Raw genomic sequence first — 16,787 nt, forward strand, 5'->3', positions numbered from 1 at the left:
TATCTAGATAACGCATAATTGAGCTATGCTCTTATTGCAGATCTTAATGCTATCTGTGCCAAATCCAGAGTTACTTTAGAGAAAACTGAGTAAGCAAAACGTCTTTTTTTGTAAAGTGCTCCAAACAGGGAGAAGGATATTCTGCCAAAAAACAAGAACTAAACCCAATAAGATAGATGAGCAGAACATTTTACTGTTGTTTTACTGCCGGTTACTTCATGAGGCACCTTTTATAATTTGAATTACTTGAGTTTATAAAATTTGTCCATTTTGGGTTTTTTTTTTAGTTAGAGGGGCTATATTTCCAAATACATTACCTAGTATTCTATATTCTACTACAGCACAGCACTTTTTTATGTATCTATAAATGTAGAATTTTTGGCCATTGATCAGTTGTATTGCATTTCATTTTTGGCATTGTGACAAACTTTTGGGATTAGGATGGAGACATGAGTTTTTTTGGAAATAACAGCAAGTTTCATAGGGTCCCTTTTGCGATGTTGTCACCAACACTCTTAGAAAGAATCACCTTAAATACTCTAAATATATATTCATGCACTTGTGACTAAATAGTTCAATCAGACCATTGGGGTTTTCCTGCGAACAGACGTGGCTTCTTCATGTCAGGCAGCTGCACCTTTCAACCAGCTGGAAGCTGGCGATCTGGAGCAGCGGCGTCAGTCTCGGTTGGCCTCAGGGTGGATAGTGATGGTGTTCCAGAAGTTACCGGTTTATAATGTCCTCACAGGAAGCCTTGGCGGTTTCTGGGTACTTTCATTTCTTTCACATCTGATGCCGTTCCACCAAGCAAACATCAACGCTGTTTGTTTCGAAATGATACAGCAGGTTACATCAAGTTTCAGGAATTTCACCAAACTCGACTGTGTTAAAAGTTGGTGAAGCACGTAAACCGAGAAAATAAAGTTTCCTGCCTTGAAGACTGGTCAGACCTTCAGACCTTAATCATAGCAGATCTGTAAACATAAAGCATTTAACCAAACAGAACTGGGGGGGAATATAAATTAGAGCCTGTATTTTTACATTTTAAGCTGCGCGAATATGGGAAAATTCTCAATAATTGCAAGATTACTAAATGCTTAAAAATATATGCTCTATTATAAATATACAAAGGTAAAAATAAAAAGTTATGTTAATAATAAGGCCAATTATTTGGACATTGGAGGCCATTAAGACTTTATGGAAATTTCTGACCAGGCCAGTTTCTGTTTCTGTAGCAGGCATTGTTTTTGTTTTTTTTAAGCACATAAAACACAGCAAATATTTTCCTTTTATGTGCAGCAAAGGCCGAGGAGGATACAGAGATACCCATTATTTCCCTACTGTGGAAATGGCAACACATAAAAAAGCTAATGGAACAGCAGGGTCAATTTTTTTCTTTCTGCTTCCCGATCAGGACATAACAAAAGATAATGTTTCAGATTTTGCTTACATTTATGTTTCTTAGAAGCAGAGGAGAGTCATGGAGTTTTAGCTATTTATGTCTACAGAGGATGGATCTGATTTTTCATCAGGTTTTATTAACGAGCCTAAGAAAGGCAACCAAAACAACCCAGAGAGTATTTCTGGAAGTTTTCCCCCACAGATAAATCAATCTTCAATCATGTTTCCTTTAACTAATGGCGAGTGGAAAAAGCAATCACACAATACAAAGAAAAGAAAGAAAACAACAACACACAACTTAAAAAGGCAATAACTGGGCATTTAAGTTTAGCAAAAGTATAAACAGTGATCCAACTGGTAAAACTTACTGATTCCACACAAGTCAGGGATTTATTGCTCATAAAAAAAAACACTAATAATAAAGTGATAAAATATCATCACTTCCAATGATATGCTGTTTGACCACTTAAAGACTTTGTTCTGTTAATACACCCTTTAATCAGAAGCAACTTGTTGGCGGTGTTTTCATTTTGGCCCAAAAAGTTTCAGGTGAGTAATTCAGTTCAGTGCAGAGCTTTACTCGACTAAAGCCAGGGATACACTGTACGATTATTTCAATCGTTGCATGCAGCTACAGCTCACAATGTGCGATAAAACCGCAGGGTTTCATCGTACAGTTCGAGGTCACAGCTCACGATGTCTGCTCTTACATGCGGCCCAACGCGCTGATAAGATCTACCTGCTCACACTGTATGACTAAAAACCACGTCGGATTCAGCTCCGCGGAAATATGGCGCTACTCCGACTCGTCTATCCAGGAGCCAAATGAGTAGAAGAGGAATTTGAAGCTCACTAGAGGGAAACGCGCTGCCTTGGCAATTTGTGCAATTTTTGCGCTGAAAGCCCTAAAAAGAAAAGGCTGCGACGTATTTGGACAAAGACATGGCTGAGCAAACGTAGCTACTGCTGTCTGTCAATTTAACAGAAAGAACTCCATTTCACTCGCACCGCTGCCGTGCTTCTGTGTTTAAATCTGAGAGGAAGAGGAAGAAGAATCCTTGTGCATCCTTGCGTCCTTGCTTCTGCCCACTGAGCGATTTCCCCATGACCTCACGTGTAGCCTGGTCCCAGGCGCTCCTGATGGCTTTACCATATTAACAGGAGAAGAGGCGCAAGTGAATTTAGACACTGTCGTTGGATAACATGCAGTAATTTAGAAATGTTTTAAATCAGGTCGGGTCCGGATTAGCCAGCAGGTGGGTCCAGATCCGAAATGTAGTCTGCTAATCCGTGACCTCTGCACTGGACGTTCGGACACTCATTTAAAATGAGATAACCACTATATAGTGATAAGTCCGGACATGCGGACAATGCCAAAGCCTGTTTTGGCCTGGTGCGTCTTTTTAAAGCTGTCCTACAGAACATGGCTTTGTGCACTTGGTTCCACATTTAAACATTCAACATGTGCTCAGGTATAAAGCAACCCTTTATTTGTTTCCTTGACGAGCCTACTGAACCAACAGCACTGTACTTCTGATTCTTTGTGTAAATAAGCATTTTCTAAAAGGTAGTAAGTAAAACTACCCTGACGTGTCTGCATGAATAACCATTAACCAGAAGGTTTCTTTTTACTTTTTTATGATGTTGCCATGTCACCTTCTTAAGGAATATGTTAACAAGTGACTTCTCTAGTGGTAAAAGCTTATGGAGGCATTCATCAGCACCATCAAAGTGACATGAACCTTGCCAGCAAAAAACTTGAAAAGAAATAGATCAATAAATAGATGAGTGCCTCCTAGAGGTATGTACACCATTTAAATGCATTTCTGAAACAAAAGTCTGCATAGATGTAAATATTCAAACTGTTCCAAAGTTTGAAACGAAGACAAAACAAGCTGCTGCGACGGCGTCACTGACAGGAAGTATGGCCCCAACAAAAGAGCTGTCAGCTGAAATAATGGAAAGGATTATAAAACTCTAGAAAGTAATTCAACAGAGTGTGGCGAAAATATGTTAGTTGTTCCCACTCAGCTGTGTCTAAAGTTTAGAGCCGGCACAAATGAAATGAAAAAGGATTGTAAAAAGATCAAGAAAGGAAGACGTCAAAAGTGTCGAGTCAAAAGCCAGAAGCAATGTCCTCCGGAAACGGGAAATGCACAGCAATGAAAAATGAAAGACAAATCCGCCATCGGCCCCAACATTTTCTTTTCCACTGCCATCACTCTGAAGAAAGTTTGGCGATAATGAAGGTATTTTCCAACCACAAAGTACTGTGATTAACTCATCAATTTATTTCCTGCCATCTTGGTAGCCCTAATCAATACTTCCTCTTTCCTCCTGTGGTCTCCAAAACTCTTTGAACTTTAAATGCGTTTTTAACTTGTTCTCAGTAAATAACACAATAATAAAAAAAATACAATGTTAATTCTGCTGCAAGGCTGCTGAAAGAGGTAAATAGAGAACATTTTATAACTGAAAGCAGATATTTATACACACTGCAGAAAACAAACTGTTTTCTCTTACTGTCTGGAATCAAATGGAACTGAAATGAAAGTTTTTTTTTCTGTTTTTGGTGTGTTTGGATCATTAAACATTATTTTTTGGGGGGGGTAAATTTTACTATATTCACAGAGGAATTTTTAAACATTCAGAAATAATTTCATAAATTCCCTGAATATTTCATAAACTTTCTGGGTTCTGTCCTTCCTCAAGTTTGGCCCATTCCTCCTGACAGAACCGATCAAGCTGGGTCAGATTCGCAGGACATTTCACTCCAACAACCTTTTGCAATTTTTTCTTTTTTCCTTGTTCTGAAAAAACTTTGGAAGCATGCTTTGGCTCAGGGTTCATTTGGAAGACTGATTCATACCAAAGCTTTAACTTCCTAGCAGATGTCTTAATATGCAAAGTGCTGCGAAATCCCCAAACATGATGCTACGTCTTCCGTACTTCACATTTAGGTTAGTAGGATTCAAAACATTCAGTCCAATCAGACCAGAGGACATGTCACCAAAAATTAAAGTGAATTTCAAAACTCCAATCTTACTTCTTGCCTTTGCAATAGTGGCTTCTTCCTCTCAGAGTGGCCTTTAAAGCTACAGTGTGTGATAATTACAGGGATATACAGTCAGAAATGTAATATATTATACATAACTATGTTATTTTATCATCATCTACGAGCTCAGCCTCTTAACCTTAATATNGTCTGCTAATCCGTGACCTCTGCACTGGACGTTCGGACACTCATTTAAAATGAGATAACCACTATATAGTGATAAGTCCGGACATGCGGACAATGCCAAAGCCTGTTTTGGCCTGGTGCGTCTTTTTAAAGCTGTCCTACAGAACGTGGCTTTGTGCACTTGGTTCCACATTTAAACATTCAACATGTGCTCAGGTATAAAGCAACCCTTTATTTGTTTCCTTGACGAGCCTACTGAACCAACAGCACTGTACTTCTGATTCTTTGTGTAAATAAGCATTTTCTAAAAGGTAGTAAGTAAAACTACCCTGACGTGTCTGCATGAATAACCATTAACCAGAAGGTTTCTTTTTACTTTTTTATGATGTTGCCATGTCACCTTCTTAAGGAATATGTTAACAAGTGACTTCTCTAGTGGTAAAAGCTTATGGAGGCATTCATCAGGACCATCAAAGTGACATGAACCTTGCCAGCAAAAAACTTGAAAAGAAATAGATCAATAAATAGATGAGCGCCTCCTAGAGGTATGTACACCATTTAAATGCATTTCTGAAACAAAAGTCTGCATAGATGTAAATATTCAAACTGTTCCAAAGTTTGAAACGAAGACAAAACAAGCTGCTGCGACGGCGTCACTGACAGGAAGTATGGCCCCAACAAAAGAGCTGTCAGCTGAAATAATGGAAAGGATTATAAAACTCTAGAAAGCAATTCAACAGAGTGTGGCGAAAAGATGTTAGTTGTTCCCACTCAGCTGTGTCTAAAGTTTAGAGCCGGCACAAATGAAATGAAAAAGGATTGTAAAAAGATCAAGAAAGGAAGACGTCAAAAGTGTCGAGTCAAAAGCCAGAAGCAATGTCCTCCGGAAACGGGAAATGCACAGCAATGAAAAATGAAAGACAAATCCGCCATCGGCCCCAACATTTTCTTTTCCACTGCCATCACTCTGAAGAAAGTTTGGCGATAATGAAGGTATTTTCCAACCACAAAGTACTGTGATTAACTCATCAATTTATTTCCTGCCATCTTGGTAGCCCTAATCAATACTTCCTCTTTCCTCCTGTGGTCTCCAAAACTCTTTGAACTTTAAATGCGTTTTTAACTTGTTCTCAGTAAATAACACAATAATAAAAAAAATACAATGTTAATTCTGCTGCAAGGCTGCTGAAAGAGGTAAATAGAGAACATTTTATAACTGAAAGCAGATATTTATACACACTGCAGAAAATGTATCTATGTAAACAAACCTCATCACTTGAGAAGGTAGGTGATGCCGACGTCGTGGAAGACATTTTGTCCCGTAACGCTCGCCATACTGTTGGGGGGGGGAGAAGCGGTGGGGGGAGATGTTCATGTTGCTGCAGTCTGACCGCTAGATGTCGCTAAAAGTTACACACTGTAGCTTTAAGGCTGTATTAGTACAGGACTTGTTACACTGTGGATAATGACACTCTTACCAGCCTTATAAACATCTTTCAAAGGCATTTTTTTGTCTGGAGTTTTTTTTTTAATACACTAATACAATTGTATTATTTACATAGTATTTTGTTTTTTTGTTTTTGTTTAACAGACTGTTGTATTTATCTTGAACATTTTTTTATTTGCTCCTAATAACTGGACACAGTTTCCCCTTTCCATTGATGAACAATCTATAGTTTTTTTAAAGTTTCTTTAATATTTTGTTTAATTTGCCTGTTTTCCATGTCTCTGATATAACTGAACGTCTCTACTGTGGGATAATTACCACTCTATTCTCTATATATATAAAAATCAAAACATCAATCTTTGGAAGAGAGAACCAGTGTTCTCCTTCCTGAAGCGTACGAATGCTGAACATTCCCACCGTCTCTAGACAGATAAACAGATAAACGAGGCACTTCAGGCATGTGGAAGTTGTAGCCGAGGATGAACCCAACTGATCCAGGTCCACAATTCTCAGACCATTCTGTTGTTTTATACAATGAATGTAAAGTAGATATGTGGGTTGGACTGCTTACCTAAAGCCTGGACATTTCTTTCTAAGGCTGCTATTATGATATCTTCTCTCTGCTTTGAATGAGAATATGTAACCCATAAATTAACTCTCATCCTTAGATGCCATCAGGTTTTTTGCTTACCTCAGGGGTCTTCAACGTTTTCCAGGCCAAGGACCCCCAACCTGATTCGAGATGGCGAGACCCCCTAATTATATATATTGTATGAAATAGTGTTCTATCAAACTGATTGTGATTCCTGGTTTATGGGACAGGTGTTGTGAATGAAACGGTGTCCAGCTTGAAAGAGCTCCCGTGTGTCGCTGAATGTGTGCATTGATGACTGAAAGACATCTTCTGCCTCCATTTATCTGTTTACTACAGTGTGTTGAATTCATGTTAATGTGGATTTAAAGACATTTCAATTAGTGGTAAAAATTGCAGAGGGAATATAAAAAAAAAAAAAAAAAAAAAAATCAACCAAAACTTTAAGACCCCCATGCAGTACCTCCGCAGACCCCCTGTTGAAGACCTCCGGCTTACCTGTTTTGTTAAAGACCTAAAGATCTGTTACTGAAAATTAAAGTAAATTTTTTCCCTCTTGCTGAATCTGTAGCAGGCTAATAGATAATTCCTCTTTTTTCATGTGTGTTTAACAAAGCCTGATCATTTGAGCTTAATAAAACAGATGCTGGCCTCACATTTAATGTACCAGTTCATTTGTTATTGTTAAACAGAAATCAAACCTCAATCAGCCAGAGGAGCTCTGTTATCACTCAGGCAGCATTAATAAGTAGTCCTAACAGAAACATGGGATGAACAGAAGGAGAGGTTTACCTTTCCCACATACTGCATGTCCGTCCCAGTGTACTCCTCCAACAGAAAGAACTGGTTCCACATCCAGCCTCGTTTAGAGCGTCTGAGCGGGACTCCGTTGGCATCCTGTCCTGTCAGCCCCGTCGGCCCCCTCCGCCCCCCTGTAGTCCTTCGCAGGGCTCTGAGGCCGTAACCCGGAGAGCTGAGGTGGACCACGGCCCACAGCATCACAAGAGCACAGAGTCTCCTTTGATCCATGGCCACACAGCAACAAACCTCTGCCTTACGCCACCCCAGTGGTCCGTGTCTGCCGCTTCCTGGTCAGAGTATCAGCCCGGTTCTCATGCTGCGAGCCGCTGAGGCAGGAAAGGCCGCTCGGACTCACACTGGTCGGCAATCAGCACCTGGAACGGACACAGAGACAAACAGGCTGTCAATACCGGGCGGAGAAGCAGCGGTCTGTTCCTGCAGAGGAGTGAAGCCTAACTATGCTGGTTCAGATTGCTTTCAAAGAGGCAGGACAGCTCAAACTGAACAAAGATTAGGTCTTAAGGGCAAAAAGAAAAAGCTCTACTAAAAAGATTTTATCATGATTAAAAATTACAGAATAATCTGCAATCAAGTTTGAAATCCTAAAAACTGCTTTGCTTTTCATTCCTTTATAAATTGCAAATTTTCTGTTTTTTAAATTGATGCTCTGGGTCTAAATGCAGCCAGAGTCCAACAGCGAATGCATCAATTTTTTATTCAGATTTTATTTTTCAAACCATTTCCTTTAAGGTTGGCCCTTGTTATTTAGAAGGAAATATTAAACATTTAGATAAAAAGTACTCCAGGCTAAAGAGCTTCAAGCATATAAAAAAAACAGAGAGAAACAAGACAGAAATGATCAAATTAAATCCACACAAGCTCTGATATAGATTCAGGGGCACACAGCAGCTGTCAGTGAACTGACTGACAGGCCGGCTGAGGGCTGCCTAACTGGATAAATATCAGATTAGACGTTTTCCACATCCCCTGTATTGAACTTACATCTTGTACAGCATGACGAGAGCAGAATTAAGCCTTGGAATCAACACCTTATGGAGTGCATGGCTTTAATACGGAGAACGGAGCTGCGTCTTTGTGCTTCTGACATGTTTTGTTAAGAGAACACAAAAAGGAGACCCTGAACTAATGCAGGTCTTTGTAAGATGAATTTAAAGATGCAGGAATGAATTGCAAGTGGAAGCTGGTGACCAGAATTGGCTTTCAGCTTAAACGGCTGGTAGATCCAGAGATAGAGTAGGACGTTTTTCCAGTCGTTCATCTTTTAATTGTTTAAAAACATAACAAAGAGACTATTTTTCATGATTGTTCCGGAGTCTATACCACAGGCGTCTTAGCCCAACTTAGAACCAGCTACATGTTGGTGGGTTAGGACATTTTAAAGGATTCCAGAAAACTGTGAGATGGGGCCGAAATATTCTCTTGAGAGAAGGGAATATGTATATCGATAAAAAAAAATAGATTACAGATAAATATAAAAGATATTTTGGACTTTCTACTTCTAAATGTTTTTGTTATTTAATTAATTAACTTAAGAAAGCGAAAGCGAAAAGATAAGTAAGATATAAGTTTTATTTATTTAATTATTATTTTAAATTTTTTGGGGGGAAATATTTACGTAGCATCCAAATCTACACTCCATACCAGTAGATGGCAGTAATGCACATCAATAAGTTGCTTGCCAACCGTTAGAAGAAGAAGGGCTTGCCACAGTGTGAGGCTGCCTCCCCTAGGGGGCGACAAAGCTGTGGAAAAAGTAACTAAAGACATTTAGCTCAAGCTAGTTGAGCCATTTTGCTTCGAGTGCCACCAAGAAAAAGTTCCTTAGAGCCGCAAAATATAACTTAAAAAAAAAAAAAAACGTTATTTGTTTTTATTTTGCGGGTAAAGGAAATTTATAGAATTTTAGCTTTTAAAATAATATTAAAACACATAATTTCCAGGCTAATTCAAAGGAAAAATGGCTCTTAAAACATATTTCTGGTTCTTTTAATATAATTCTTTTCCATCTTATAAAAACACTGAAGCTTTCAATAGTAGTATTTATTGTAGTAAATTATTTAGCTCTTTATATACATTTTAAGAGTCACTGGAGAGGATCCAAAGAGCCACATGTGCCTCTGGAGCCGCAGGTTGCAGACCCCTGAGCGAGTCTATAGCTGTCTGTGGAGATCAAGTTCCTCTGTAGTAGAAGCTGGTCTGATCTGCTTAGGGTCCTGTGCATCCCAGTGACGCTACGATATGTGATTGGACGAATTTCTCCCAATGACTTAAAACATTGTGGTTGCCAAGACAACAGTAATGACATAATACAGCTTGCTTGTACAGTGTCAGGAGTATTGTGTGTCTAATGACCAATGAAGTTTTACCTGATTGATAAAAAAAAAACTGAAAAAATATGTGAGGGGTGAGCTGGGTAGTGCTGTAGAATAACTGTTGTTTTCTTTATCTAAAGTCTCCATAAAAGTAATTATGAATTACTTTTATGGAGACTTTGGATTATAATTTAGGATTTTCCATTTTCATTCCTTGCCCTCAGATCTTAATAATAAGAATAAGCAGAGGTTCTGAGACCTCTTGGGTCACCTTTTTAAATGTGAGACCTCAGTCTGTATCAGAAAACAGTGCTTTCCTTCAAGACATTGTTTTGCTTCTTTCAGCTACTTTAAGAAGCTCAGATTTTGTTTTAATCACACGTAAGATGAGTCAGAGATAATATGACAATGATCTTACATGTCACAAATTACATTTTGGAAGTGATCCAAACATGATCCAGATCTAACATTTTGTCCTGTTCCATTTTACAGAAAGGACTCCCTCATAAATTACCTGTAAATATGTTATTAATTAACACTTTATAACTTATGCATAACTTTTTATTATTCAAAATATCTAAAAAGTCTTTACTAGCCATCCATAGTGGGATCCTTAATGTAAAGCTTGACCAGATTGTGAGGCAGGAAAAATAGCTCTTTAGCAGAGATCTATGCTTTCTGAGTGCTTTTGGTTTTTATCTTTAATGTGTTTTCAATATTTTAAGGGAAAACAGAAACAATCCTCTGTAAAACACTAGGATAAGACTTTCAGATTTGAAAGTAAAATTACTCAGGACTTCGAAAGCCCAAGATTATCACCTCGATATCACAAGTAGCTCTAATTCTATAATAATATTCTGAGATTAAAGTCATAACTGTGAGATTAAAGTCTGATTTATAAGAGGAAAGTCAGAATTGTTGGTTTTTCCCTTTTTTTTCAGTCTTTAATCCTGTTCCATAGACTTTAGCCAGTGAGTTAGGCCCACTCCTGAATAAAATATGGCCTTCTAGCCTCACTTGGAGCTCATCACCATTATAAAAAAACAAAAAACAACAAAAAAAATTCAGCAGTTTAAAAGGAGTAAGAGTTTACGTTTCAAAATGGATCCCTTTCTTTTAAAAGATGCCTGTTCTTCTTGTCTCCTGGTTGAAAGGAAACAATATTAATTTTGGGCTTAACTGTAACAACATAAAAAACAAACTTCATTTGGTCAGACAGCTCCTTCTGACTTATCTGCACACAAAGCGGAAGCTCTAAAACTGTTAACTATAAGGCGTTTATTAGCTTTCCATTGGTTATACCCATAATTTCTTTATATTGAAGGCTGTGAGAAAGTTATAGCCGTGGTTTATTCTTGTGAGGATGCAGTAAAATCAGATTTGTATCGTAAAAGTTATGGTTATTGGGTATGAAGATAGATTTATGGTAATTATGACACATTGAAGCCAAAAGCAGCAAAACCATGCGGCCAATCGACTCAGCCTCACTGTATGATGGAGTCTACTGCTGCTGCTTCAAATGCAAACAGCTAATGGGAATAATCAACATTCAGAAGCTGGTGTTTGAAATACAAAACGACCTGCTTTCAATAATTCAATCTCTTATACAGAGAGAATATATATATATATATATATATATAGGGTGTAAGTTAAGTAAAAAACAGAAAAGAGGCCTTTGTGCTGCTGCTGTTCCTCCTTAGTATCAATAACAAACTGGCTGATGTCTCTTTGTTGTCTCTGGTGCCTCATGAATGCTTATTGCACCAGTTTAATTAAAATACCAACTTGTGCAAAACCTGTTTGTCTTGTTAACTAGTTTGCAGAGTTTTAAGTGGAGGGAAATAAAAGAAGGCTGGAACTGGAACCGTCATTAGTGCATCCCTGATTCCAATAAAATCCCCTTTCACAGATAAGGTACAGAGAACCTGCACCGCTGGACGTCTTTGTGGCGGGTTAACTGTAAGATAAAGGGAGAAATGACTGTTTGAGGCCAGTTGTTGGCGAGTGTAAGAAGGACATGGCACAAGATGGATAACAGAGGATGGAGCGCGGAGAGGTGGGGGGGGAAGAAGAGAAAGGCGACTGTGTGTTATGCTTTTGTTCTCATTATTCCTCGACGGCTGGGCGATATCCAGGCCGCCAGCGTTCCTCAGCTGTGGTTTGGGAGGAGGGTTATCAGCGGGTCCGTCGGGGAGTGTTTTCAGCGTTCTCCCGTATCGCACCGGCTCAGTCTGGTCGGCTTCCCTCGCACGGCGTGTTGGGCAATGTAGAAAGGATGTCTCTGGACATGAATTAAGTACCCTGACCTGCATACAGGAGCGGAGCCAGAAATGCTAAAAAGAAGGTGGGAGGGAGGGGAGGGGAGGTCCTGGCTGAGGGGAGAAGAGGCAGTGCTGCTTGTCACAACTCTGCAGTTTCATCTAGAGTTTAAAGAAATCTGAAAGCGTGGAGAAGAAAAGCAAACATGCAATCTCACACAGGACTACCGCTGAGACTTAAACTCGCAGGCGCCTCCCTACATCGACTGGGACAGCTTTGTACCAACTTCTGCACGGGCGTTTTGATGTCGGGCGGGAGTCTTTGTAGGCCCGTTAAACAAAACAAGCTGCATATTTCACCGCGGTGCCAGTCTGTCAGCCTGTTTACAGTGGTTCAAAACATAATGGAGAGTTTGATACGCTTGTGCGTTTTCAGCTGTTATTACGGCTCTTTGTCTGCTCCTCCAGCAGTGATTTTGAAAGACGTTTTGACTCTTTGTTTACTTTACACCCACAAGCCCCAATGCAGAGTTTACTAGGGGCACAAAGTCCAAAGGCACCTCAAAGATGTTCGTTTATGGTTCGTATTTGTTGGTTTCTTTGCTTTCTGTTGCTGCTTGCTCTAACACGCCCACTTAAAGGAGAGCGCTCTTTAGAAAAATACATTCTTCCCAAAAAAGCAGCTAGAAAAAATGCTCCACATGAGAGAAATGAAAGAAACACATCAAAAATACTCGAGAAAAATAAGAGTAGTTTTAGCCTTCTTGTACTGGTGCCACTTCGTGGTCTGAGTGTAGCTGTTATAGCATTAACAGTAAATGATTGGATGGCAGCAATGCATTATGGGGTGACATTTGACAAGCATCAACCTTCCTTTAGGGCTTTTCCAATGATAAACCAAGCCTGCTGCAAGAGTCTGTTTCTAACTGGTGTAATAAAAACTGCTATGGTCCAGAGAACCAGAGAGATGTCCCATCTTTACATGACTATGTAACTTTAAACCGTCTCTTGTTTTGTAAGGCTTTGTGTCTAGATTTCTCTTTGCAACTATAACCAATGTTGTGATAGTTACAGTAATTATACAGTAGTAGCCATTCAAAACGCCCCTCCTTTCCTTGATGGGTCTTGGCTGGTCCTTAACATTAGATATTGAACTAACAGATTCTGCAGAGTGGGAGAAAAGAGATAGAATGATGAAGTAGGGGTCCCTATGTCTTCCAGCAGTCTAAACCTATAGCAGCAACATCAATCTTTGTACTAAAATATCCTTTTTGTCATGATTTGTGTACATTAAGATCCAAAGAAAAGCGTCATCTCCTGGTCAGACCCTGTAATTCAGTGAAAGGATGCAATCAGACGAAAAAAATCTGTAAGAGGGGGTCACTCCAGTGGCTGGATGTTGGAGGGGATTTTTCTGGGAGTTGCAGTGAAGTGGGCTGCCTTCCGGCTGGGGTTTGATTGGGAAGGGCCATTTTTAATGGCTGCTACTGTAAGCTCACCACCCTGGGTAAGATAGTCTTAAAGGCAGCACACTATTTTCCAAAACCAATCAAAGGGGAGTTGGGCTGGTTATTGATGCTATAATATAAATATATTAATAGAAAGTCATTTTTTATGTTTTTTATGCGGTTTAACTGCCTTTGATGATCTTAGTCCCATGTGAAATCTAAAAAACGTATACCTAAACTGGATTATTTATAGAGCTGAAACAGTTAATCAGATTAATCATTTATTGAAATAATCATCATCTAATTCAGTAATCGATTAATCATTAACTGGAGCATAGAGACTCTATAACATGCCTTTAGCTGATAGAGGAGTAATTATATCAAAGTGAAATGATACCAAAGTAATTATATTTAGAGGAGTTATTATACAAACATTGTGAATATATACAGTAATATGTAAGGTAAAAAAAACGTTTTTCCTCTGTCAGTATGCTCTACCCAGAAATGCTTAAATGGAAAAAAAAATGTTTAATCTGGTTTAATTCTGTAAACAAAAAAAATCTACTTTAAGGAACTTTAAGATTAACCTAATCATGAAAAGAACATTATCTGTAGTGTTTAAAAATGTACTAAATCCTGAACCAAACAGACATCCATCACTTTAGACCTTGGTCCTGATCAGTTTTCACAGAATGAGCTCATTCAGGAAGCCATTATTCAAGAACTGCCATTGTCTGATAGTTTAATCTCATTGAATCTGCATACAATGGCTGCTTTTATCAGCTAAACCAGATAACTTTACTCCAACCATAATGGGATTAGTTAGAGGTGGCGCATACGCATACGATCGGACACAGGAGAGTGGTGGAAGTCAGATTATCTGAATTAGCAGTCGTAAACACATTAAGATCGCTCTACTACAGTCGCAATTCTAATGTGGTGACCCAAGCAGACCCATTTACAATCAAAACCTGAAATGCAGCTAAAAATATTGAAAAAAAAAAAACACTTTTAATAATAATATAAAGGTTATCTTCATATATAATTCACAGATTTCTTGAATAACCAAATTTATCTCTTTAAATAAAAGATACACAGCGTGCTAATGTCCGGGCATCTAACATTTGAAGAAGGAGACATCCCAAAATGTGAAAACAAAACTCCAAAAAAACCAAAGACCTTGTTAAATGTTACTGAAGCTGGTAGGACCTAGTAAAACGAGTCCTTAGATGGACTGAAAGGCCAATCAGAGAGGAAGAGGTCGTTTCTTGAAAAGCTAATAAAGCCAGAGTTTCTAAATGCACAAAGAGAGAAAAATCAAAGTTTCTGTAAACATGTTCTAATGACTTAAAATATATTTTGTCCAATAATTCATTGCTGCTCTTCACAAAATAGATTCTGTCGTGATGAAAGAACATTATATGGAAAAATTAAAGCAACAAATCAAGATATCAGACAGGGAGTTGATGTTTGGGAACAAATGGATTTTCCTAATTGGCAATCAACCCAAGCATACCTCTAAATTAGTTTTAAAGCATCTTAATGACAACAGAGAGAGTGTCCTGGAGTGGACATCACATCCAATAGAAAATCTGTGGGCGAGAGCTGAGAAAGTATTTTTCTAAATGCTCACAGGATTGTTATTGGTTGCTGATCTCTGCAGTTTGTTAAACTTTCCCCAAGTAAATCAGGCTCCAGGATAGTTTTTTGGAAAAGGGCCGTTGCCTCAAAAGCTGTAAACAGAAGGAACCAAAGCACCACAGAATCTGACCTTCAGGCGTCCTTTTAGGACTCCCAGGGTTCGTCCTGTCCCTCCAGATGAGAAGGGGAGAGAACTTCAGCATTCATACGCTGACCCTCAAAAGTCAGACATCAAATGTAGTTACCGTGACAACACTAAAGGGGTGAGGAGACGATTTGAAGGAGAGCTAAAAACGTTCTGTCAGAGCAGCGTCAGCAGTCCGGCCCATCCATTACTTTACCTGTCTCCTAGAGGCAGTTAAGGTTTGCCCTGCTTTCTCCTTATGAGGCAAATTGAAGCTGGGGGTTAGGTCCCCTCTTTCTCTTTTCCCTCATGCATTGCAGTTTATAGCTCTCCTCCCTCTGTATATCTCCCTCCACCCCTCCTCTCCGCAGCTCGTGCCTACTTTGCTTGCATAGGCCTGAGCTGATATGCATTATCGCAGGGCTCTTTGCTGAAAGCCAGTCACTTTGCATGTGTCCTCTGCCTGGATCAGCACAGCGAGGGGGGAGGAGGGACTCGCGGGTCAACAGCGTGTGTGCTGATGGAGGCAGGTGAAAGTGAGATGGACTGTCAGGCTTCTTAATAATGCCCACAGAGGAAAAAAAAGTCTCAGAGCAAAACTTTCTACCTTCTCTCCACTGCACCCTGCTCACGTGGAATGCTTCCTGTCCAAATTTGCTTGATAATTTTTACCCACTCTCCTCTTCACTCTATTGTTGGGTTTTTTGTTTCTATCCCCTCGCTCCCAGCACTCTCGACTTTATGAATTTACTTAATTGACGCTCCTGATGAGGGTGTGGGACTCTGAGCCATTGATTTGCTGTAGGGCCTCAGAGCGGCTGGAAATACCAGCCGGTCTCGGGGGGATAGTCGGGGAGGAAGCTTTCTACCTCCAGTCCATCTGCGCTGGCAGGCCGTCCCCCTTCCACTGGATTTCTCAATAATGTCACAGTGGAAAAGCTGATGCTTTTCGCCGGATGTCTGAGATCCGCCATCCCAGAGGAGCCATCTCCCCTTGACTACATTTGTAAAAACGCCTAAAAGCGGAGTTGTACAAGCCCCCTCTGCCCCATAAACGTCTCCTGACATCAGACTATGGTGAAGTAAAAGTCAGCGAAAGCTTTATTCTGCAAGGTCACAAAAATGTCAAGGCTGGTTAAGAACACCATGTTTGCTGGTGGCCAAGACAAAATGCTTGCCTGTCCACATTCATGATGAACAGAAGACCAAGGAAGAGCAGGCAGAGAATTTTCATACGACCTGAATGAAAATTTTGCAACTTCTCAGAAAGTAAAAGCCAGCAAATCCTTTAATTAAACTTTGATTAAAGTTAAATTACAGGAGGGTAGAAGGAAATCATATCCTCCAAAAGCAATCTATAAGTTTTGTAGCTGCAGCAGTGTGTTCTGACCTGTATGCTGACCTTCAGAGTCAGACACCAACCTCAGCGGATGTACAATTAGAGATGCACCAGTTGGCTGTACCAACTAATGCAAATATATATATATATATATATATATATATATATATATATATATATATATATATATATATATATATATATATATATATATATATATAT

At 39.3% G+C, this 16,787-nt stretch overlaps 1 protein-coding gene across 1 annotated transcript in view; it reads right to left on the bottom strand.

Moving 5' to 3' along the window:
- Positions 1–16,787, bottom strand: part of LOC107100491 (cadherin-6-like) — a 103,576-nt gene that overhangs the window by 58,066 nt on the left and 28,723 nt on the right. The window contains exon 2 of the mRNA XM_015398995.1: positions 7,414–7,796. Within this exon, the coding sequence (XP_015254481.1) occupies positions 7,414–7,650 (237 nt within the window). The 5' untranslated portion in view covers positions 7,651–7,796. The remainder of the gene's footprint in view (positions 1–7,413; positions 7,797–16,787) is intronic.

The sequence above is a fragment of the Cyprinodon variegatus genome, unplaced genomic scaffold (genome assembly GCF_000732505.1).
Source record: "Cyprinodon variegatus isolate N-32 unplaced genomic scaffold, C_variegatus-1.0 Scaffold978, whole genome shotgun sequence".
In the NCBI taxonomy this organism is placed as follows: domain Eukaryota; kingdom Metazoa; phylum Chordata; class Actinopteri; order Cyprinodontiformes; family Cyprinodontidae; genus Cyprinodon; species Cyprinodon variegatus.